The 26,308-nt window shown below is 45.5% G+C and overlaps 1 protein-coding gene across 1 annotated transcript in view; it reads right to left on the bottom strand.

Annotated features, from left to right (window-relative positions):
- LOC147108222 (neurturin-like) overlaps positions 1-26,308 on the bottom strand; it is a 114,100-nt gene that overhangs the window by 10,081 nt on the left and 77,711 nt on the right. The window contains exon 2 of the mRNA XM_086004757.1: positions 13,329-13,530. Coding sequence (XP_085860883.1) covers positions 13,329-13,503 — 175 coding nt within the window. The 5' untranslated portion in view covers positions 13,504-13,530. The remainder of the gene's footprint in view (positions 1-13,328; positions 13,531-26,308) is intronic.

Below are 26,308 nucleotides of genomic sequence, written 5' to 3'. Positions count from 1 at the left end.
TAAATCACTAAAACCCTCCAGTGTACATATATCTGGGCTGGTGCCTGCTTAAAATTGTGATGATGATGCTGTGGTGAAACTTGCTGGTCAGAGGGACCAATTGGTGCTTTGGGGTTCAGGCATATCTGTAAAAGAAAATGGCACATGGTGAGTACATGCTCATAGTTAAGCATGCTGTTCCTGCCCAGACATTACATGATAATGTTTCATTGTATAACACTGTCATTGCTTTTCACCTGTTGAAACACATCTACAGAGTTAATGTATACATTTTTTATTAAACAATTCTTATTGGGGGGTGAACAAATGAACTGAGCAGAGACAGCATAATATTTTGACTGTCATTTAATATCATACCTGCAGTGTTTATAGTAAGGGTATGAACTCAACATTGCAACATTGCTACTAACACCGGGGGCATCTCTTCCTGCTACACTCCTATCGTAAGTCCAACAGTAGTGTGGCAGAAGTACCAGAAATTAGGCCTGGACCCAGATATGCCTGGTCCAGGCCTTCTCTAGCAGTTTAAACGTGGCCTTTACCCTCGGTTTTCCCGGGGTCAATAGTGGAGGTTCTCCGTGTCATCCCTGCAGATTTTTGGGATCCATATTTCTAATCGTCAAATAACAGGAACTTCTCCACCTTCTGTGCAAAGTTCCTGTGCCTTTTCCATTTTTCACCAGCGCCAAAGGGAGACTTTTCCACACAATATAAACAGCACAAACATGCATACATGCCAACCCTCTGCCTTTTCAGTGTTTTGAGATCAGTGATCACTTTTCTGTGTTTGCTGATGAAAATCCAGTGCTGCTTTCAGCTCCTAACCAATGCTGCTACTCCAGGAGGATGGCACACTGCTGTGGGCAGGCGTTCTCAGGATAGTTTCACATTGCGTCCCCTGGAGCTGTAGCAGCACCAGGTAGGAGCTGGCAGCTGTGGCGATTTCACCGAAAATGAGTTTCTGGTCGCAGCATCCAGGAATCACTATGCCCAGGCAAGACATTTCCTCAGAGAGATGGGTGTATAAATAGAGGGAGGGGGGAAAAAATCAGCACACACGTCAATCTGCTTCATTCTTATGCACGTAATGGCTACGAGGGGAGGAGGAATGGGGAGAGGAGGGCATGAGAAGATTGGATTGGCGAGGAAGAAGAGTGCCAATATGAACTGGGAGGGTTTTGCAAATGGAAATAAGGAGAGATGTATAACGTGGCTGATCCGTTATCGCCCAAAGTCACAATTACCCCCTTTGTCTCTAAAACGTGGGGAGTTGAATGGTGTGCAGTGTCTCTGTGAACTGGGTATTGAGCTGGGGCAGTAAGGGGGTGGATGTGGGAGAGAGACTGTTGAAAATCTTTAAAAGTGCACTGGAGACACCTGTGTCATCATTTAGTGACTATTTTTAATGTTTTTCCCTCCTTAAGTTAAAGTACAATGAGACATCTTCCTGCACTTGAGAATTGCTGTATAACTATAATTAATGACAAATTCACTGCACTCCTATTGCAACTAGTTCTTCTAGTGTGTTATATGTGAGGCCATTGGGTTTCACTAATCACAGGAAAGCAAAGTGAAATGTGGAGTATAATCCCAAAACACTTAATAAACATCCAGAAATCCAATGTAATAAAAACGAATTTATCTCATTCCGTTGCCTTGAAGCGGTGGCCTTGGTCATAGGCCTTTACTCAGGGCTGGGTTTTCAGTTGCATGTCTTTTGAGTTGTCAGCTTTTTTGAAGATGTTTGGTAGCTTTTCCGAGTTTTGTAGGTTGGCAAGTATGACTGTGTTTGGGGATTGAGGGAAATTCTGCACAACTTTCCCTTAAGAGGTGAAATAAGCAAACTGGAGTTCATGATAAGACAGATTGCACCTGGTCTCTCACCTTTCCCTGCTCCACGCTTTTTACATTCTTATACAGAGATCAGTATCAAAAATGTAAACCGTCAGAAGATTTCTGCATCTAATTGAACATTAAGAGTATTAAACCCATATTTTATATAGTGGCATTGGTATGTGACTCCAGCAAAGACTCATGGGAATGAACCGCTCTTTTGAAGCCATCGAGCGCTCAGTATAACACTGTTTTCTCTACAATACAGCACTGGTATACAGCTCACCTCATAAAGGAGAGGGCAAGAGTGCGCACTGATCAGCCAGACTGACACACAACTCCTACAAGAACTCAGAAACAGACTCAAATGCTTTCCATTATATGCTGAGAGCTGGTCATAAATGTCATGTTGTACAGTGCACACAGTAAAGATTGTTAAAACACTGGCTGATATCTTCAGCTACTTTCTTCCCTAGTACTCGGACAATGCAAGCGCACAGAGCACTGAGCAAGAGCTGAGATAATAGCCACAGGGCACAGGGGCTGGAAGCACAGAAAGCTGCTTCTGTTGCGGCTTAGACGATCGACTGTGAGGGCAAGCGGTCACTTGGTTTCCCTTGTGCCTAGAATTGGGGAGTGGTCTTTGCTGTGTGTGGCTGCATGGCTTTGTGCTAAATCCAAGTATTCCATTAAAAGCCAAATTAATTACAAAATAGGGCTACCTTTTTTCTGACCATTTTATTGAAAAGGTGGCTGAGTGTGAAGAGGGCTCTCAGCAACTTGTACGCTAAATGGTAAAACTTTAAAATAAAATAAAGAACTTGCATTTATACAGCACCTTACCATGACATCCCAAAGCACTTCACAGCCAATGACGTACTTTTGAAGTGTAGTCACTGTTGTTAAGGAGTAAAAGAGCAGGGAGACTTGTGTGTTCAGAAGTACGAATCTTTAAAAAGTGGGAGGAAAATTTGACGAAGCTGTAAAAATATGTATGGGATCCTAGATTTAATAAATAGGGGCAAATACAAAAGCAAAGAGGCAATTCTAAACCTATACAAATCATTGGTTGGGCTGCAGTTAAAATATCGTCCCCAGTTTTGGGCATCCTAGTTTAGGACGTCAACAAGGCCATGGTAAGGGTACAGAAGAGATGAATTAAACTGATATTGGGATGAAAAGCTTTAGTTATAAGAAACTGGGGCTGTTTTTATTGGAACTGAGAAGTGAAATAGAGATCTGATAGAGATTTTCAAAATTATGAGAGGTGTTGATAAGATAAATTGAGATAAACTTTCCACTGGTCAGTGAATCAGGAATTCAACAGCAAAATTTAAAGATCATCACCAAAAGAAGGCAGGGAGAGATTAGGCATAATTATTTTAACACGAGGGTTGTTGGACATTCCAGAAACACTGGTGGAAACTGAATCCATTCTAACTTTTAATAGAGAAGTGGATAAATATTTGAAAAATAAAAAATGTAAAGTGTTTGAAGAAATGGCAAGGGATAACTCTTTCAGAGAGCTGGCACAGGCACGGTGGGCTTAATGGTCTCCTTCTGTGCTATAAAATTCAATGATTCACTAACTGGAAGTGAGTAAAGGTGTTTGTCTGTAGATTCCAACCATTCCAAATTGGATCAGTGCAAAAATTGAAAAGAAAGACTTGCATTTATATAGCGCCTTTCACGACCACCGGACGTCCCAAAGCACTTTACAGCCAATGAAGTACTTTTGAAGTGTAGTCACTGTTGTAAGGCAGCCAATTTGCACACAGCGAGCTCCCACAAACAGCAATGTGATAATGACCAGATAATCTGTTTTAGTGATGTTGATTGAGGGATAAATATTGGCCAGGACTCCGGGGATAACACCCCTGCTCTTCTTCGAAATAGTGCCACGGGATCTTTTACATCCATCTGATAGAGCAGATGTAACGTCGCATCTGAAAGATGGCATCTCCGACAGTGCAGCACTCCCTCAGCACTGCCCTGGAGTGCCAGCCTGGATTTTTGTGCGCAAGTCTCTGGATTGGGGCTTAAAACCACAACCTTCTGACTCAGAGGCGAGAGTGCTACCCACTGAGCCACTGGCTGACAAAAATTGAGTTCAACAGTTTTTATAATTGGGGTCACCTTGCCTCACCACTCTCATCCCGTTTTTCCATTGCTCTCATTACCAATGTGCTCATGGTCCGATTTTTAAAAAATTCCACCTTGGTGTTAAGCCATTTTCACACACTGCACATACCCCTCACCATTTATACTGGATCTGCTTACTAGGGCCTAGAAATTCACTTGGGCGCGGGCAGCTCGCTCACGCCCAAAAGTTAGCGCTGGGCGGGGAGGCATTAGCGCACGCCGTATATTCGTCTTCTGCGCCCCAATTCGGAAGCGGGCGCTATACCAGGGTGAGCCCGCCTCCGTTTGGGGCACTGCAACTGAATATCGGCGCGCTAGTTGCCGCAGCGCCACCCGATGCGGTGCAGCAGGCTGCGGTACTGCAGGCCTCCTCCTTCTCTTAAGGGGGAGGTGCCTGCAACGGCCGGAGCCCCGATCGCGAGTGCCGGCAAAAGAGCCCGGCACAACGGAGAAGTGCCGGGCTCCACGGAAACCAGCCGGCAATGCCGCGGGGGGGGGTGGAGGAGGCCGGGGAAGGAGGTGCGGGCAGGCGGCCGCCGAAAAAGCGGCCGGCCGCACCTTCTGCTTTAAAGCGCCCCACTATGGCAGCAGGACGGCCCCGTTTTCTGTTCGCTGTTTGCGCCCGCTTCGGAGGAGGCGGGTGCAAATAAATATGGGGATCGGCGCGGTTTCGGGGCGTTATGGGCCACCACGCACACCGATGACGTCATCGGTCCCGGCGCAGCGCTAACGGCTACCGCCGCCAATACCGCTGCACTCAATTTCCGCGCTACCACCCCGCCGGCGCAAAAGACCTCTTTAGGCGCTAAGTGGGCGCAAGGCCCACTGAATTTCTAGGCCACTGTGTTAAAGTGTCATTACTGCAGGTGTATTGTGATTGGCTGCTTTTTTTTTGGTTCTGCAAACAAAATCACATTTCCAGGAATCGCAAGTCTCGAACTTCTTCCCCCTGTTGGTTCTCTCTTCTGTGTCAGGCAATGGCAGCTCTCTTTGCAATTCAAAATTGTGTAACATTCAGGGTGGTTCTAATGTATCTCCTGTACAGCATCCTGCTTTCTTTCTGCTCCTTTTCTTCATGTTTCCTTTAGAAAACCAAATGCCGTGGAACTCCTCAAAGGATTGGCCATCGTTGCCCAGGGCGTAACTGGTAAAGGACCGATGTGAATTCAAGCCCCACTCTAGGACTTGAGAACATAAACTAGGCTGGTACTTCAGTGCAGTGCTGAGGGAGTGCTGCACTGTCGGAGGTGCTATCTTAGTGATGAGGCATAAAACCAAGTCTGCCCTCTCAAGTGGACGTAAAAGATTCCATCGCAATCCTCAAAAAAGAGCTGGGGAGTTCTCTTTGTGTCCTGGCCAGTATTTATCCAGCAACAAAATTCACTAAAATAGATTATCTGGTCATTATCACATTGCTGTTTGTGGGATCGTGCTGTGTGCAAATTGTCTGCCACCTTTCCCTACATTACAACAATGTACTTCAAACATACGTAATTGGCCATGAAAGATGCTAAATAGATGCAAGTTCTTTCTTTTTACCTTTTCTTCTTTGACCTTGAGCTAAGTCCCAAGGTTCCTTTAGCAGAGCAGCACTGAACCGTTCTGCCTTCCACAAGATGGTTTGTGGTGGGTGCTGCTAACCTACCCTTGTAGGCACTCACGCCAGTCACGCAAATGATCTCGTCCTTGGTGTTCGGGACGGGGTCTTTGGCTCGGGTTTCGGGCGGGCAGGGATTCTGCTCCGCTGCACTTGCGTTGGCAAAGTGAGCTCCCAGAAATTTCCTGGCCCAGGACAATATGGTAAGAAATTACTGTTATCTCAGTTTCCGCCACCAGGAAACCTTGTAACGGAGTGCTTGAAATTAGGATTAAATCAATCTGTAAATTTGAATTATGAAGATGTGAAGAGCTGATCGAACAGTTGCTGGAAGACCTGAGTTTGCCTGAAATAAGCAGAATTTTTAAATTGATAAATACAGGGGATTATGCAATTAAGGTAATCACACTTTAACAGGTGCAAAGAGCTGATTGAAGCTGCTTGAAGATCTGACAGTGACCGAAATAACCGGAGCTTTTAAAATCAGTATAAGCAGTTAGCCTTTGTAATTGACATCTATAGGAACAGCAAATGACTACGGCAAGTGAGACCGTATTGACGGTTGGCTCCAATGACCATGAGACCAGATCAGATTATTCTCCCAAAAGGCAAGTTCCAACTGTTGCTCTCTCCAACTGACTTTAACAGGCACATTCTAAACATTAACAAGTCATTAACAAGCACATAACACATTTTTGTTCCCTCTGTATTTTTGTTAGTCCTTTACCCATGGGATGGAATCATTTTTAGGTGTGAATAATGCATTTCACAGTAAATTTATCAGCATTTCTTGCCAACTTGTTCATTTCCATACTGCTTGTATTCACATCCTCCTGTGCAATCGCAGACCAAGTGAAATAACTTTCATACAACCACATTGTCCAAGCTCATCATCAATTTAAAGTCCTGAGTCATTTCTCCAACAAAATAAAATTCAATTCTATGAACCCGCTTCATAACTTCCCAGAATCATTCTTGCTGCTCTCTTCTGAACCCTCACCAATGAACCTTCACATTTAAAAAGTACTTGGATATGCACTTGAAGTGCCGTAACCTATAAGGCTACGGGCCAAGAGCTGGAAAGTGGGATTAGGCTGGATAGCTCTTTTTCGGCTGGCACAGACACGATGGGTCAAATGGCCTCCTGTGCCGTAAATTTCTAGGATTCTATGATTCAATGCATCAATGTCCTTTTGAAGTTAGAGTGCCCAAATTTGAGCATAATAGTCTAACTGTGGTCTTACCGATGAGTTATAGAGACATAGGGCTAGATATTCGGTGCATTTGCGCCTCTTGTTAGCACCCCCCAGGGAGCGCTAGCGGGGCGCAAACGACTTTTCTCCCGGGCGCGGCACCGCTAACAACTCCCACTAAATTCAGCGGGAGTTTAGCAGCGGCGGTAACCGGTAGCGCACCGCTCCACTGCGCCGGCGATGACCACATAGGGGCTGCGCAAGATCCGGGTTTAGGCCTGCAAGCGCATGCGCGAAAACCCAGAACTTGCGATCTGTCACGAATTCTGTTGACAGATAATCTGCCTGCCCGGGAAAAGGGCCTCCGCGGGCGGAGAGTTGCACTATTTGCCCAACTTCTGCCCATCGAATGCCCATGAAATTGCAGACGTAAGGCCGGCTTTTACCAGCGTAACAGTTTTAAAAGATATAGAAAAATAAAATTTTATCACTCATTTATACATTAAAAACCCTGTCCAATAAGGTAAGTTTATTTTTAGTCTCGTTAAAACATATAGGGGGAGAAATTCAGTTGTTAGCGCCTTAAGAGGGCGATAAGTGGGGCGCTAACCAACTAGCGCCCGGGCGCGGCGATACCTGCGCCTCTCGCGAAATTGAGCGGACATTTAGCGGCGGCGCTAAACCATACCGCCCGCTCTCCTGCGCACACAGATCTTGACGTCATTCCAGAGTGCAACGCCCTTGGGGCGCCCCGGACCGGAAATTCAGTGGCGCCCCCCTCCTTTCCGCCTGTCGCTACCAACGACAGGTTGACTGGAACGCTTCCCAGTCGCTGTGGGACTGGGGGGGTGCTATTTAAAGGGGGCTCTTCCTGTCTTCTGTGTGGTAGCCATTTTTGGACCACTCATTCTGAGAGAGAGAGAGAGATTTGCAGAGAGACAAAGGGAGAAAGAGAGACTTCTGCATTGAGTCAACGCTGTCTGAGGTAGTTTTGGCTTCTGCCCATAACTTTGTAGTTGCTTTGCTTTTTCACCGGCATAACTTTGATTGCCCACATATTATGGGGGCTGCAATGGATGGGAACGTCGTGCTTCTCCATCACATTGAGAGGGCACAGAGACGCAGAGAGAGAGTGGCAATCATGGCCAGACGGAGGAGGGCCAACAGGCGTCGGTACAGGAGACCTTACCGTCCCAGGGTTTTTCGACAACAGTTCTCATACATCAATATGTCTGTGGAGCAGTGTTTGCAAAGGCTGCGATTCAGCAAGGAGGTGGTCACTGAGCTCTGCCACCTCCTCCAGCCAGATCTGCAACCTCAACTGAGGAGCAGGACGTCTCTGTCGGTGGCAGTGAAGGTAACAGTGGCTCTCAACTTTTATGCCACCGGCTCCTTTCAATCTGCTACTGGGAACATTGCCAATATCTCCCAGTTCGCGGTGCATTGCTGCATCCGTCAAGTCACAAATGCCCTCTTTAAAAGGAGACGAGAGTACATCTCTTTCCCCATGACCCTGGACAAGCAGCAAGAGCGCGCAGCGGGCTTTGCAAGAATAGCGGGCTTCCCCATGGTGCAGGGCGCCATTGACTGCACCCATGTGGCTTTGCGGGTGCCGCAAGAGAATGCCGAGGATTTCCGCAACCGAAAGGGCTTCCATTCCTTGAACATCCAGTTGGTCTGTGGCCACAGACAGCTGATACTCGCTGTCAATGCCCACTTTCCAGGCAGCAGCCACTATGCCTTCATCCTGCGCCAGACTTCTGTGACAGACCTTTGAGGCCCCGCTTCACCCAGGAGGCTGGCTTCTCGGGGACAAGGGCTATCCTCTGTGCACCTGGCTGATGACCCCGCTCCGTTCGCCCAGTACCCCTGCAGAAGAATGATACAACGAGAGCCATCAAGCTACCAGGAACATTGTTGAGCACACAATCGGCGTGCTCAAGCAACGGTTCCGCTGTCTGGACCACTCTGGAGGAGCCCTGCAGTACTCGCCTGAGCGAGTCTCCCACTTCGTTGTTGTGTGCTGCATGCTGCATAACCTGGCAATCCTCAGGACCCAGCCAATGCCACCGGGCCTTGCAGCACCAGCAGAGGAGGAGAAGGAGGAGGAGGAGGAGCAGCAGCACCAAGATGGGAGGGAGGTACAAAGTGCAAGGGCCGTCCGTCAAAGGCTTATAGCAAGTCGCTTCTAGGCCCCCTCTGAGGGAATGGCTTCTGCCATTCAAAGAACCTGAATGGCCCATGCCACAACCCCTAAGCCGGTCAAGGCAACAATGAGTGCAAAGAACAAACATGCACATTTTGAATAAAGACACTTCTTTATTTACAAAACTGTGTATCCTTCCCGCATGACAAAGTAATAGAAAGAAACACACAAAGAAACAGTCAATCACATAACTGGCTCTCACAACCTGGAGACAATGTCCAAAACAGTAACAAAAATATGACCACGATCCTCGGCCTTCAATAAAACAATGAACAACATTTTGCCACAGCTCCTACTTTTTGCCCTTCGAGGGTGATCTGCTTCCCTTGCGAAATTGCCCCCATCCCACCCTGCAGCTCCGCCGCACTGGGACCCCAGTGGCTGCAGCAAGGCTGGGGGAAGGCTGCTGAGTGTCAGAAACTGAGACTGCAGATGCCCTTGAGGGACGGCCTGGACCAGCTCTGGGCCTGGAGGGCCCGGCTGCTGACTGCTCCAACTCTGCATGGGCGGCAGCGGTCTGTCCTACAGGTGGTGGCAACTGCAGTGGAAAAGTGGCGGCGCTGGCAGCAGGAATGCTGTCATCCTGAGAGAGGACAGCAACTCCCCGCTCGACCGACACACTGGCACTCCCACGGGGCAGCACTTCAGCATGCGGAGCAATCTGCGGGAGCACAAATTGCTGGCCTGCTGCGGCGCGGGGAGGGCCCCGGGGAAACTTGCCCGATCCAGCGAGGGTGACATCAGTTAGTGCTCGCATGGCCTCAATATGCGTCTGCATGAGACCAGCCACTGACTGCATTGCAGCACTTAGCATTTGCGTGGCAGACGCCTGTGCTGCACCGAAGTCCTGGACACTCCTTGTCAGTGACTCAGTGGATTCGGACATCCTTGCCACTGCAGCCATGAGCTCAGTGTGCCTTTGCTCCACCTGGGCGCTCATTTCAGCGAGGAGCCGCACCTCTTCTGCGCTCACTGCAGCAGGACTCGAGGCCATACTCTCCCTCCAGGGAGAAGGCCCCTGAGCTTCCCTACCCCCCTCGCATTGCTGCAGCCCGCTGGGTCCTGGAGCTTCACCCTCATCAGACCATTCCCCCCCGCTCCCCTCCAGGGAAGGCGTGTCCCCAGTATGGCCATGGGCTGCCTCGGCAGAGGGTTGCGCTGATGGTCCGGCTTCCTCTTCCTCCTCGCCTTCAGATTCACTCCCAGTGGCAGCTTGAGGGCCCGCCTCCTCACCTGGTGAATCAGCATCTGAAAGCAGGGAGGTACAAGAGTGGCTTTAGCATGAGGACAGGGTGGCAGCAAGGGAGGCATGAGTGCAGCAATGTACTGATTTGGATCGAGAGTGTCAAAGGATGCTGTTGTGAGGAACAAGTGGAAGGAGAGAGGTCAAAAAGGTGATGACCTTACCATTGCTAGCCAGAACGGGGTCGGCGTCTCCAGTGGCGACGGGGCCAAGCATCCGGCTTGCCACAATCCGGTGGACTCGCAGCTCCAGATCGGTCAGGACTTGAAGGTGAGGCCGGCCTCCCCCGGTCCATTGCTGCTGTCTCCTATTATGCGCCAGCTTGCCCTGCAAGAAAAAGGATGGGGTCTGAGTAAAGATGCAGCCATGATCTTGGCTGAAATGCCTCCCATGGTCGAATAGCCTTTACAGTGTGCAGCCATGATCTTGGCTGAAATGCCTCCCATGGTCGAATAGCCCTTACTGTGTGCAGCCATGATCTTGGCTGAAATGCCTCTCATGGTCGAATAGCCCTTACTGTGTGCAGCCATGATCTTGGCTGAAATGCCTCCCATGGTCGAATAGCCCTTACTGTATGCAAAGTGCTGAATGTGCGTGTGAGTTTCCTGAAAGGGCCATAGGTGTTGGAGGAGTGCTGGGCATTGGGACTTTCAAAACCCTTTGGCCATAAAGCGAGGTCGAGATGGAGGGATGAAGAGGTTTCTGAAAAAGGCACTCACCCTGACGACCCAAGTGAGGTCGTTGAACTTCTTCCTGCATTGCACAGGGGTCCTAGACACCATGCTGCTGGAGGTCACTCTGAGCCACCTCCCTCCAAGCTTTTCGCTACTTGCTAGGCAGAGGCCTCCTGCCACTCTCCGGGTACAGGAGAGATCGCCTGCGCTCCACCGCACCAAACAGAGCCTCCAAGGCCCCCTCGCTGAAACGCTGCACTCGCTCCCTGGCCCTCTCCATGGTCCTTGGCTGCAGGATTTGGCAACAGGTCTGTCCAGGCCGAGATTCAGGGCTCCGATGCGCAGGGTGTGGCTGCAAATCAAGATCGACCCTCCCCTTTAAGAGCTGACCGGCGCCAGCGTGTCTGTGTGCAATCGCTAACTGACAGCACCTGTGCTGCGCCCACCCTCTGAGTTAGCGCCTCGCTCCTCCGGCTTAGCGCCTTAAAAGAGTCGTGCAGCGCCTGATTTAGCGCTGCAATCAGCTCCAGGGGCAAAACAGACCAATTTCGCAATAGGTGGCGATAATTTACGCCTGGCGTAAAACTTTGCGCCCGGCCGATAATTGCGCCCCAAATGGGGCGATACCAAATTTCTCCCCATCATTTTTTTTCTCCAAAAAATAAAATTTTTGTTTAAAATATTTAATTAAATGGCATTTTAATCAGTTCTAAATATGTATTTTTTTTATTTATTTCATGTGTTTGTGCATTTTTTAAGTGATCCCCATTCATACTTATGGGAGTTTCATTGGTTGGACTGGCCCACATGATCCCAGGGGCGTTTGCGAACCACATGCGCCCCTGGGATACGTGGGCCTCTGCCCGCGCGTACCTGGCGAGGTCCAAGATCGCAAGTCTCCGTACTTCCCGGACCACGGTAAATTCGTAGATTTTTTGCAGGTCAGAGGCCTCCAACTGCAAATGTTGGGCCCACGTTTTTATTCATATGGACATCTCCTGTGCCTTTTTAGTGATAGTCTCCCACACAGTGCTTGTCCACTTATTATCACTGCCTGCTCTCTATTGCTAAGAAGTATTCAATCCAGCTACCTATGTTGTTAAGTTGCCCTATCAGTAGTTCCTTTTGTAACCTGTGACCAGGGATATGAATCTATATAGGACATGCTGTGAATCTGCTAGCTCACATTCTATAGAAATTTATAAGCCCAATGTTGGGGTGCACTGCTGTACATGTACACATGTGTCCATATAAGAGGTACATAGGTATATTACTATACACAAAACAGGTACACAGGCCCTCATATAAGTGCATCAGTATAATAGGTAGCCCTGTAACAGGTACACCGACACATACAAAAGGTATATGTAATTGGTACACAGGTACAGTAGCATACTGGATAAACAGACATTTATATAATAATACCCATAGAATAGGTACCGATGTGAAAGGTACACTGACACACTGGTACACATGGAATAGATACCCATGTATAATATACTGGGGCATTAGTATACATGTAACAAGTACAGTAGTATTACAATTGTTAGATGATAGTCATAACTTTGATGGCATTTAAATGAGTGGTATGGGGACAAGACCCTCAGAATATTTTTTCAACCACTCCAGTGTCATGCTAAAGTTATTACAATTACCACTGTCTCAGTCATTGAAGAGATTCGCCCTCCTTTAGAGAAGGTAAAGTACAAAACATTCTAAGTCTGACTTGTGCAACAATCTGAATAACATCAGCACTGGTGGTGATCGTACATATGGGAATTAGTGAGGAGACAGAAACAGTCAGAGGTGTTCAAAAAATAGACTTAGACACCTTGCTTAGAAACTGAAGTAAAAGGGGATGCAAAGTTATGTTTTCTGGATTGTTACCTCGGTTTTTGGTGAAGATAATGGAGGTGAATTTTCACGAAGGTTCTTCTGATCAGCTGCCATAACTTCGGCGGAACAGCTGCGGAAACCTTGGAAAAAACACTGTCAACGCCGGTTTTTCCAGGGTTTTCACAACTCTCCATTGATCTACTCTGCTGGGAGCTCAGTTGGGAATCTGACCATTTATCTTGAACAAAGACACAAGGAAGTCTATAAACTGGGTAGCCCATGTTGCATGCGTATCTCATAATGTTCACATAAATACACAATCACAACTTGGGACAGGTGGGATACTTTGCTGCTGTTGTGGTACAAAATTTAATTCTTAAGTAAAACCAATCCTAAATCCACAGGCACTGTAGCTTCAATACCCATTTCAGTGAAAAATAAATCGTTTGTCAAGGATGAAACCAGAGACTTCATCTGTGTCAACCTAAGACTAAGTCTGTAATAGAAATGCATTTTTAGTGTGTAATAGATCTCATTGCTGATACTATGAGCTGACCTATATGTACCTTTCCACATGTGTCAGGGAAAGGTACTGGTCCCTTACATTTCACTTTGTAAGACTGGGGGCTGGGTGGCAGTCTTGGGTCCTGGGGCTGATGCTCTTCTGATGAGGATGGAGTCATTGTTCTCCCTCTAATGGACATGTTTCTGTAAATAAGAGCTGAAAATATGGTACTGAAGAGCATTGAGGCGACCACCAGTACCTTCCATACCTTCATCTTAGAGCATGTCACAGCAGCAAGGCCCTGCAAAACACAACAAGAAGCAGTGTTAGCTTTGGGCAGTACATCTACAACTGTTTTGTATCATTTTCTCTCTTTTTGTGGTCGTCATGAAGTGGAATGGTGTATGAAACATCTTTTCACTTGGCCTGCAGTGACTGGCCTCCAAGTGCATTCAAGCTTGGTGAGGTATTGGGCTGATGAAACAAGTAACTCTTACCTCTACTGTGCCAAGAACATGCTCTAAACCCTACCCTCAAGAGTGTCAATCCCCAACATATTTCTATTTCCCACTCTCGGATTGATATGAGAAACAAAACAAATACTTATTGATGTTAAACCGAGCATTTTATTGAATGATGCTCTTGTATTCTTCTGGAAAAATGAGACTAGTTGCATTTCATTCTAAGACCAACAAATGAAAACTGTTCTTACACAATCCATATATTTATTCCACTCAGGCACAAAGCGAGATACTCTGGAATTAGACAAGTCAGTTCTTCATGTGCAACCAAATGCTAACCTTAAACATCTGGAGGTACTTCCCCGACAGACCCAACATATATGCCAAACGTCAGTGTTTTAAGGGGCTGGTCAGCATGTTAGCATTTGTTATCAGTGATGACCAGGGAATACTCCCCTCGGCATTACTTATCGAGTCCTCCTGCAAATGGAAGGGTTTTGGCTGCTGCATACAATAAATGGGAATTTTCATGAGAACAGGAGTTCCCAGCTATATGAGTCAGAATCCGTTCGAGTAGCAACAATAGGAGCAGCACTGAGGGAAAAGGAAAGCAAAGGAAGAAAATAGCTGGCAATGAAGGTGGAGGCTAAAATGGTACCATGATAATGAATCATGCTAAGGTGGAAATGTGCTAAAGTGGCCATGTTAAATTAGAATCATTTTAAGGGGCATCTGGTAAAATCGCATTGTACTAAAGTGGCATCATCTTAAAGTGCTGTTGTACTAAAGTAGTATTGTATCATATTGGAATCGTGTTAAAGTAGGATGGTGCTAAATTGACATTGAAGTCCAGATCCCTGCTCCCATCTTAAACCCAATAACTACCCATAATCTTGTGTTCATTCATAACCTTGTGCTTATCTATAATCCTCTGTCCATTTATAATCCTCTGTCTATCTATAACCATGCGCCTGTCCATAACCCTAACACATATACAGAACCCTATGCCTGTCCATAACCGTGCATCTGTGCATAATTCTCCATCTGAACAAAACCATCATAACCCTCTGGCAACAACTTTAACTGTCCATGACCTTCTTCTTGTCCATAGGCTTGTACTAACCATAACCCTCTGTATCTGCCCATAACCTTCTATGTGTTCATAAATTTGCACCTGTCCATAACCTAACTATAACCTTGCACCTGTCCATAACCTAACTATAACCTTGCACCTGTCCATAACCTAACTATAACCTTGCACCTGTCCATAACCTAACTATAACCTTGCACCTGTCCATAACCTAACTATAACCTTGCACCTGTCCATAACCTCCCATCTGTCCATCATCCTTTGCCCATCCATATCTCTATTCATCCCCATAATTTGCTATCTGTCTATGCCCCTGAAGTTGTCTATGTGGATCTGCCCATTCACTATTGTGTCCATTCATAACCCTGCACCATTTATATCATTGGCACCTGTTCATACCCTTCTGCCCAACCCTAATGATGCGCACGCATCACCGTCTAAGTGCACATATCTGGTTTGGTCCATTTTGAAGTTGAGCTAATTATATTTGAGAAAACTGGATCACTTATCTCCTCTCCTTAGCAAACTTGCTTGCAGTTGTTTGTGAGCATGGTTTTCAGGTATAGATATTTGTCCAAACACTTCAACCATATTTTTAGCATTAAAGTTTTAGTGGTTTTACTGCTGCTTCACACATTAGGTTTGAGTGGTAAATACTTACCACTGACGAACTAATAATACCAATTTAGCCAATTATTGGAAGCAGATTCTATTAATTTGTATTGGTCTGCCTCTTTCTGAAATGTTAACCATTTGTGCTACCAGTATCATAAATCAAATTCAAACAAGGTTTCTTTACGATCAACAGACTTGGATTAAGAAATCTCAGTTTACAGTATAAGATGAATGCTTGATGCAGTGGCTTAACATGCTGTCCTTTCATACTATCAGTTTAGGCTGGATTCGAATCCAATAGGATGAAATTCCACTCTTCCCAGTGTCCCTAGTTACACACTAATTGATACTGAAGTGACAATCTCAGTCAAAGAGGCTATGAGCATGGCTATTAAGGGAAAGGGAAATGTCACACGGGGTTAATGCACATTAATGTAACAGAGTAGAGCGAGCTTCACTCTCCAACTGGCACTGCTTTACATGGCCTGAGAGTGCTTGATACTGACACTGTGTACCTGAAATGAAAAGTGTTCTATTCACTGACATCCTTCACCTTGATGTGCACAGAAGCAGAATGCTAAACTCCAGTGCTGCAGCACCATACATCGTAAATGTGTTTTTCCCCTCTAATTATCTCCCCATCTCTCCTAGAAGTGCAGACTTGTGCTGCGATGTATCTCTACACATTGCAACAGCCCTCTGGTACCTCACTCAAGCGGCCTTCCTTCATACCCGAGACTTGCAATGAGTGTTGGCAGCTAGAGTTACCAACCCTCCCAGATTGTCCAGGAGTCTCCTGGAATGGGGCAAGAATCTCCCGGGCACTGCTGGTGGCAGCCTGGGAGAACTTTGCCCTTTAAACTTCACCCCCTCCCCACCTCGCCTGCACCATGACGTCACCAGCTGCTGAGTCCGAACCCAGGAAGTTGTTTAGAAATGTTGGTACTGAGCTGAGTTCAGGATGATGTGCACGGTGAGAAGCGCCCCAAACATTGAGCCCGCTGCTCTTTGTGTGAGATCTCGGTTTGGTTCAGGTGGGTCTGCACTGGCCGGTTTTGACCTGTGAAGTCCACGTACAGACAGGCTCTGATTGAGGCCCCCAGTGGAAAGTTGCCACCTTCAGGACCCCAGTTATTCACAAGATATATTAATGATCTAGATGAAGGAACTAGATGTAATATCTCCAAGTTTGCAGACGACACAAAGCTGGGTGGGCGTGTGTGCTGTGAGGAGGATGCAGAGAAACTCCAGTATGATTTGGACAGGTTGGGCAATTGGGCAGATGCAGTATAATGTGGATAAATGCGAGGTTATCCACTTTGGTGGCAAAAACAGGAAGGCAGATTATTATCTGAACAGCAATAGATTGGGAGAAGGGGAAGTGCAACGAGACCTGGGTGTCCTTGTGCACCAGTCGCTGAAGGTAAGCATGCAGGTACAGCAGGCGGTTAAGAAGGCAAATGGTATGCTGGCCTTCATAGCGAGAGGATTCGAGTACAGGAGCAAGGACGTCTTGCTGCAGTTGTACAGGGCCGTGGTGAGACCACACCTTGAATATTGTGTGCAGTTTTGGTCGCCTTATCTGAGGAAGGATGTTCTTGCCATGGAGAGAGTGCAGTGAAGATTCACCAGACTGATACCTGGGATGGCAGGAATGACGTATGAAGAGACATTGGGTCGATTAGGCTATATTCGCTAGAGTTTAGAAGAATGAGAGGGGATCTCATTGAAACTTATAAAATTCTAACAGGACTAGACAGACTAGATGCAGGAAGGCTGTCCCCGATGGCGGGGGAGTCCAGAACCGGGGCCTCAGTCTAAGGATAAGGGGTAAGCCATTTAGGACTGAGATGAGGAGGAATTTCTTCACCCAGAGTGTGGTGAACCTGTGGAATTCTCTACCACAGAAGGCAGTTGAGGCCAATTCATTAAATATATTCAAGAAGGAATTAGATATATTTCTTAAGGCTAAGGGGATCAAGGGATATGGGGAGAAAGCAGGGACAGAGTACTGAATTTGGATTATCAGCCATGATCGCATTGAATGGCGAAGCAGGCTCAAGGGGCCGAATGGCCTACTCCTGCTCCTATCTTCTATGTTTCTATGTTTCACATGGAACCCGAGTCCAAACCAGAGTCCAAGGAGAGAGGGAGAGAGATGAGGATCAACTAGAGAGCCTGACCACACCTTGTGCAGTGCAGGGTGATTCTGGCTGCAGTTACAGGGTGAATATCAGTGGGTTATAGGTTTATTACTAGTTACAGGTAAGCTATTGGGGTGATACACTTCTTACTACCATTTAAATATAGACTATGTGAGTTATTATATCACTGTTGGTTATGAGGGCAATCTGAGTTTTCTTCTTCTTAGGCAGTCCTTCGGGACCGAGGATAACTTGCTTCCACATTAAAAATGAGTTCTCAGGTGACTGATGAGTCCAATGCGAGACCTACAGTCTCTGTCACAGGTGGGGCAGACGGTGGTTGAAGGGGCGGGTGGGTGGGATGCTTGGGTTGACGTGCGCTCCTTGCGCTGCCTGCGCTTGGCTTCCACTTGCTCCTGGCAAAGAGACTCGAGGTGTTCGGCGCCTTCCCGGGTGCTTCTCCTCCACATTGTGCGGTCTTGGGCCAGGGATTCCCAAGTGTTGGTGGGGATGTTACATTTTTTCAAGGAGGCTTTGAGGGTGTCCTTGAAGCGTTTCCTCTGCCCACCTGGGGCTCTCTTGCCGTGCCGGAGCTCCGAGTAGAGCGCTTGTTTTGGGAGTCTCGTATCGGGCATGCGGACAATGTGACCCGTCCATCGGAGCTGATTGAGCGTGGTCAAAGCTTCGATGCTGAGGATATTGGCCTGAGCGAGAACACTGACATTGGTGCGCCTATCCTGCCAATGAATTTGCAGGATCTTGCGTAGGCAGTGTTGGTGGTACCTAATCTGAGTTTTACCAGTATTACTGTTAGTTATTGGTACAATTTCAGTAAGTTACTATTCTTACTCGTGGAACCAAAGTTTCTCCCATCTCTGGTTTCTTCCCCATGGATCCCTTCCCCACCTTCAGTTTCCCCTTTTCCCCGCCATCAGTTTCCCTTCTTCACCTGCTCACAGGTGGCCTCCTGGTTCTCGCAACTTCTCGCATAACAAAGACTTGTAAAAAATCATGAACAAAAATACTCAAGTACAGAGGATCCAACCTTTATAAGGCATTTTCAGACAACACATGATCAGATGTCAACTGATCAAACCTCCAGGAATACCGCCAACTAGAGTTGGCAACCCTATTGGCAGCCTATTCAACCATACAGCGCATCACAACAGAGCCTGTACTCAACTGGCATCTACACATGTTGATATTCTGGCAGCGATTACTATTTAGTCATCAGGTATGGAAGTCTTGGCTGGTTTTCTTCTTCCATAGCCCAGGGACTTTGAAGCTGAATATAGCATCCCACTTTCTACCCCAGCTGAGATCAGCTAAGTCAGCACAAGCTGGAAAGCAAATCTGAGGACATCTGGTTTGTACTGCACCATATAGGTCCCGTTATCTGCTGGGCCACTGAAAGAACAAAATGACCCGGATTTTGCAGTCAGTGGCAAAGGGACAGCGCTCACTGCTAACCTCGAAAAAAGCTGCCCACAAAGATTTAGCAGGCTCTAGAGCATAGATTTCCTCTATTCCGATGTCACTTTGAATTTGACGTTATTTATAGGGGATCTGTGGTGTCCAGCAACAGGGCAGGCAGCAGGCAGACCTATCAGCCAATCAGATTGAAGAATTCTCACAGACAGCAAAGCAAGAAGTAAAAAGCATGGAATATAAATTCACATTTTAATCATGTTATAGAAAACGAAATAAAGATTTAGACATACACATAGGATTAAGAGAGAAGCTGAAATATAAGAAACAAACTTTTAAAAAATAAAATAAAAAATAATTTTTATTATTTTAAAAATCATGCATTTTTTAATGTTCTTCTGAGGGGATGACACTCCACACTTATAAAATTAGTTTTTCAGGGCCAGAGAGGTTGTTCAGTGGTAATTATGACCCAGTTACCCAGTTACTCCTGATTGAACAAAGCTTAACATTTTCATTGGTTTTTACAGCGAGAATAGTGCGTAAAAAGTTGAAGTTCCCGTCAAATCACTGATTCTTTGCTGATTCCATCTGCGAAGACTGCAACAGCGCACCCTGTGGAGGAGCAGAGTATCACTGACAGCAACTTCTGATTTCCATGCTTAACTGCACATGTGCGGATGCCAGAAGTTGCTGTCAGTTTTACACAGTGATGACAACGAGCGCTGACAGTTTCACCGTCATTACAACTGCAAATTATGGGTCAATGATGTTTTCTGACACAGCTGTGTGATTCAATATATGTAAGTAGCCAATCAATGCCACAGTATGAATTGTATAACTCCAGCAAAAGGTTGCAATTGCAACATTTTTGTGGAGAGAATAAATAATGTTCTCCACATAACAAATTGCCAAGTCACTTTCAACACAAATATCCTAATTAAATCAGAATTCAGAAGATAAAAGAGCGCAATGTGTGAGAAAGCATTCCAGAAAATCCAAGAATTGCACACAAGAGGTTGAAGGGGCACTACGGGTTACAATCTGCATGTGAAATGGGAATGAAAACAAGCATGGAAAGGGGGAAAGAGATCAGGCTCAGCTGTGATAAACAATACTACTTACTGCAATAACCACACAAAATGTCAGAAATAAATAAATCTCGTATTTCAGCAATTGTTTAAAAGGAACGGGTAATTTTCTTTACTACGTTACCCTTTTTCACTTAACAACAGTAAAGTATAATAGTGGATCCCCTGTGGTGTTTCTCACATAGAGTCAGGGAAAGAGTCAGTGGAATTCGCTACCTAGCACCATCATTGGGAGCACAAGGGTTGCGGTGGTTTAAGGGATGGCCCATCACCACCAGTCAGGGCATCTAGAGATGGGCAATAAATGCAGCCTCACCAACACCACCTACATCATGAGAATAAACATTAAAAAAACACAAAATATGGTTTTATATTAAATTTACCTCCTTATTGTGAAATATGTAATTTTTGATATCTTTATAAACCTTATTTTCAACATTGGAGTGTTCACTTGCTTAGACTCAAATATCAACTGAAAGGGTTTCGAACTTTTGTGACCCATTCAATTGGCTCAAGTTCTGCTTTTTTTTTATTGGCATATTTGCCTCATTTGCCTAGTTGCAGAATTCAGATTTTTCACTCCTTTAGGAATCTGAGCCAATCATCTGAAAGTGTGATAACAGAAATTTGCATATGAACAGTGCGATGCTCAAAGCGTGACTGATACTGAGGTCTGATGGGGATGAAGGGCTGTCGGATGAGACGTTAAGCTGAGTCTGCCCTCTCAGGTAAAAGATCTCACGGCGCTTATTGAAAAAGAGGAGGGGAGTTCTCCCGGAGTCCTGGTCAATATTTATCCCTCAACCAACACCACCAAAAACAGATTATCTTATAAAACAGAAACACTTATTTCATTGCTGTTGATGGGCACGTGCTGTGCACAAATTGGCTGCTGCATTTCCTACATTACAACAGTGACTACACTTCAAAAGTACTTATTTGGTTGTAAAGCGCTTTGGGACATCCTGAGGTCGTGAAAGCCGTTACATAAATGCAAGTCTTTAATTTTTCATTTAACTACCAATGTACCATTTTTATAGTATTACCAACAGATATTATGCTAAGTTGGATGATATAACATATTATTCTGCTGCTAAAGTTGAATCTGCGCCTAAGTGGGTTTAATTGCTCTTCAAGATGCAAATCAGATCGCTGGCTTTCTTTTTGTTTTGAAAAAAATTGGATTGGTCAGGTTAGTCATCGGTTACAGACATTCTTGGATTCTCCTCCACGATCCCACCCAAACCGCAGTGGAGAATGAGGGAGAATTCGGGTGGTGAGGCCCTCCCCTGCCTCACCTTGCCATCGGCCATCCCCACTGGGACTGCCCCAGGCATGTAATTAGCAACAGGAGTGTGGGGCCTGGGTCCCCAAACGATTTCTCTCCCATCTTCCCCACTACCCCTGCTTCCCGGGGCCACCGTGAGGAAGATCATCAGACGTCTTCCCTGAGGAAACTGCGTGGGAGAGGTAACTGGATTCAAAGGATCTGCAGAGGGAGCACCAATGACCTCAGGAAAGGTTTTTATTCCATCTTTTAGGGGGAAGCAAGGCTGCACTGGTGCTGGAGGCCATCCAGTAGTACAGGGGGACAATGCTTGTGGGACCTTTCGGCACAGGGAGGCCTGGGGTTTAGCAGCATGGAGGGGTCTCTTGCAGTCTGAATGTACTGAAGGGGTTACCCTTAGATTTGGCAGCGCTGAGGAGGGAGAATCTGAGGTTTGGCAAAAATCAGAGGGTGGAATGTGGTGTTTGGCTCACTGGAGGTTCCCTGATGCTGGCAGCACTGAGGATGAAGCCTGGCTCCACCGTGGTGCGGGAGGGGAGGTGAAAGATAAAAAATATAAAGATTGCAATAATTGGCCTGCATTTGCATCTAAACTGCTGTACACCATTCCCAGTCCGCTGCACCCTGCTCCCAGTACATACTGACCTGTTTCCCTCCCATCCAGATATCAATGTGTTCTTCCCTCGTCAAGCCTGGTCCCCAAACTATACCTCTTCCCCCAAATCTGCACCCACTGTTTTCCCACATCCCCAGTGCCGATGGGCCATCTGCAGACTTGAAGCTGATTTCCAGCGCCATAAACATGCTGTATTTGTCAACTGTATCACAGATTTAAGCCAACAACCTATCCGAAGTAGACAAGAGGAGGTCTGGAAACATGAAGGAGCTGATGAGAGGGGAAGAGGGCAGAACTACAGGCCAGGGTGCTTGTTCTTGTCACTTTGTGCATTAGTAAAGACTTTTGAAGCCACATTTGTTCCCACATGTCAAGCTGCTCAGATTGAGTTCTTACAGAGGAAATAGATTTCTAAAAGTTGTTTCAGTAAATTGTGGCATGGCTAAGCTTATTGCTGGTGGTAAGCCATGAATCACTGAGTCTGAATATTCTGCATTAATACGCTAATGTAACAGGACACAATTACCACCATTAGTTTGAATATAGGTTCTTAGGAGGTCATTTTAACTTTGCATGATGTAAACCAGGCAATATCGAACTGGCCGCCCATTATACACCACGTCCGATTTTCCACTGACGTCCATGATCAGAAAAATTGGGCAGGGCGTATAATGGGCAGCCAATTCAATATCAGCTGTTTTACACCATCGCCTCACAATTAAAATGACCTCCTTTGAGTTCTTGAAATGGCTTACTCCAGCTATCAGACTGTAACAAACAGACAGCAAGTCCAGGGCAACATTTATACCCATGACTGTGACACAGGCAAGATCTGCCCTAACTGATAGCTGTCAAAATATGTCACAAAGCAGAGATGAGAGAAAGGAGGAGATATTGGAGAAGCATTTAAAGTATGGCAGATTAAAGTGTGACAGCCTGGATATGATGCCTTATGGAGATATACTAAGTGCATTTAGTATATGTAAATATTAGTGCATGACCTGTGGTGTTTTTCACAGTACAATGGAGGAAACACTGTTTTATAACTATGGAACACACAGCATATAGTATCGGAAACACCTTATGCAATCACAGCAGCTATTTTCTTAACATCCATTCTAGAAATCATCTAAAACTTTTTTCTTTATTCAAAACGTTCAAAGGTATATCTAAGCTAAAAAAAAACATTGACTGTTAACAATAAGTGGAGTATCTAGAAATCTAGTAGACAAAAAAAATGCTGCACTTGAAAAGCCAGATATAATAGCCCAGAAATTACTGGAAAAATAATGGTGAATTAACAGCGCCCGCCATTATTAGTTCGCAAAAAATCCAGCAATTTGTGGTGAAGGAGCGACACTCCATGATTTCCAATTCTCCACAAAATGCTGGATGATTTGCCCACAGCCTCGAAAAAATCAAAAAAATTGCAACCTTGCCGTCAGCCAACCCATTGAAATTCGCTGCATATCATGAAATTACTGGATTTGCGCTGTGAAAGAGAATTAATCTCACTACTGCCAGTTAGGACAGATGATTCATGTCATAAGGACCCTGTTAATGACCCTGTTAATGACGCAATTTATGGTCCTGACATGAAATTCAACCTTTGAGGCCCAGAAAGGGAACAAATTAAGCCGTGGAGTCTCATTCCAGCAGATAGTGGTTTTTAAGCTTTTTACATCAGTCTTGGCAATATTTTTTTGCCAGCCTTGCTAGCCACAGTAGCATATGGTAGCATAGTGGTTATGTTACTGGACTAGTATCCAGAGACCTGGTTCCAGAGACGTGAATTCAAATCCCACTACGGCAGCTGGGGAATTTAAATTCAATTAATTAAATAAATCTGGAATAAAAAGGTGGTGCACCTCCACCCTAGATCCTCATCCCATGAAACTACCAGATTGTCATAAAAACCTACCTGGAAAGGAAATCTGCCATCCTTACCCGGTCTGGCCTATATGTGACTCCAGACCCACAGCAATGTGGTTGACTCTAAACTGCCCTCTGAAATGGCCTAGCAAGCCACTCAGTTGTATTCAAGAGGGCAATTAGGGATGGGCAATTGAGTGCTGGTCTTGCTGGTGAGGTCCACATCCAATGAATAAAATAAAAACTAGTGTTCGTATCAGAAGGCAATCATTTTCAGAACACTCAGAAATGCAAATTAGATAGATTTCTTTCAGATATTAATTTTGGAATATGAGTGAGAACATTTGTATATTTTGCACACTTACCCTGCCATTGACTCATTGTTAACTTCTCAAGGACCAATGCAACAATTCCTAAACACAACTGGGTTACAATGTCCTGTTCTTCTGCTCGTTCTTTTAAAAAAAATTCTTACTTTTCCTCCCTGTCTCTTTTCTCCCTCTCTCTTAATACACACTCTTTCCTTCTCTTTTTCTCTTTCTCTATCTAATTTGACTCCAATTCACCATATTTCTTCTCAGTTGTTCAGTTTCTTTATCCTGTTCTTTCATTGGTGAAGGAAATAGACCATTGGGCATGACGTTCACGAGGCCCCAGATGTGACGTCGACATCGCTGCGCCATTATCAATTCGCATTTCCGGCAATTAGCGGCACAGATATAGTGCGATCTGAAGGGTGAAGATAACATCCAATTCACATCGCCCGCTGCAAGATTTGCCCTTCCAGCAATTTCTGGACCAATATAATATAGAAATATCCAGAGCACTAATGGTGAAACCTGTTACAGCCAGCTGAAAGTTTAACAAAAACGTAAAAGCAAACCAATCTAAAAACTCATCAATCAGTAAATAATAAAACTATGTTAAAAACATAGATAATATTTCATATTAAAAAATCCAGTACCCAAATGGTTAAATCCATTGTGAAATTCCCAAAACTTGTATTGCTGAAAACCTTAAAATGACTATATCACACTTGCCAAAAAAAACTTACAGGAAAAGAACTTTCCTTGTTTGAAACACATATAAATACCATGGAAAGACGAAGCAAGGTCGGGTCAAAGGTCACCTGTCACATGCATTAGCAGTAAGGAAAAAACCTCTAAAGTGTACAGAAACAAAAAACAGGCCTACCAGTGACTGAGACCAAAGTTAATTGGCAAATAATTAAAAGCCAGCAAAAAATATACCAATAAAAATATCAGAGGCAATATAGGGGGAAAACAGGCAGCAAAGCCTAGCTTCCTGGAACAACTACCTCCATAGCCTCAAATCTTCTCGTTATAAGCTTCAGCATACCTGGCTATCCATCTCCAAATTCCACTTATTCACCACAAGGTCTACCATCACTCCCTTTCCATGGCCAAAATCCTCTTACTATTATTAAAATAATTCTGGAGAACAGAAACAAATATAGGTTCCTCTTCTCCACAATAAATCATCTCCTCCGACCACCTTCCGCTGTACCCTCTATCTTCACCTCAGAGGAGATATCAACTGTAAGGAGATCTGATCTGCTGTCTCTAACTCCTCTGCTCTTCTTCTTCTTCTTCATTATTCATGTGCTACCCCTTGGTGATATTATCCAGAAGCATGAGGTCAGTTTTCATGTATGTTGATGACATCCAACTCTATCTCACTATCTCTTCCATTGATTGTCACCGTCTATAACTGCTTATCCAAACTCTAGTTTAATGTTGGCAAAACCAAGCCATCCTCTTCGGCTCTCACAAACATCTAATTGTCCATTACTCAACATCATCCCTTTCCCCAGATGTCAACCCAGGCTTTAGCACAAAGGTGCAGAAGTCTGTCCCATCCCTTGACTACAAGCTCCACCGCCTTTCCACATCTGATCTATCACTAAGGCATCTTTCAAACACCTCTACAACATTGCTGAAACCCCTAATCAAAGCTTTTATCACCTCATGGCTGGACTTCTCCAGTGCTCTGATTCCTACCCTCCCCCACTTTTACCATTCATAAAACACAAATCACCAGAATGTCATGATCCACGTCCTCAGCTGCACTAAGGCCCACATCCCCAACACCCATGTCCAAGCCATGCTCCACTGTCTTCCTGTGTCCCAGAGAATCAGTATTCGGATTCCCACTCTGACCTTCAAAGCCCTTACGGCTTCACCTCAGATACTAACCATGAGGAGATATGCTTTGCTGTCTCTGACTCCTCTGCTCTTCCTCTTCATCATTCACATGCTACCCCTTGATGATGTTATCCAGAAGCTTCTGTGATCTTTTCCCACTCTAGGTTCCTGCTTGCACCCCGTGGTCATCCAACACCAGACAACTTCTCGTTCTCCAGTCTCTCCACTCCACCACTGGCAGCCACCTGACCTTCGCCCTCTGGGACGCCCTCCTTCAGCATCTTAGCCTTGCTATCTAATTCCCTGCCT

This window comes from Somniosus microcephalus, chromosome 13, assembly GCF_052327205.1.
Source record: "Somniosus microcephalus isolate GS21.2 chromosome 13, FLI_Smic_1.0, whole genome shotgun sequence".
Lineage (NCBI taxonomy): Eukaryota > Metazoa > Chordata > Chondrichthyes > Squaliformes > Somniosidae > Somniosus > Somniosus microcephalus.
Note: the sequence above shows the minus strand (reverse complement) of the source record. Positions and strands in the feature narration are given on the sequence as shown.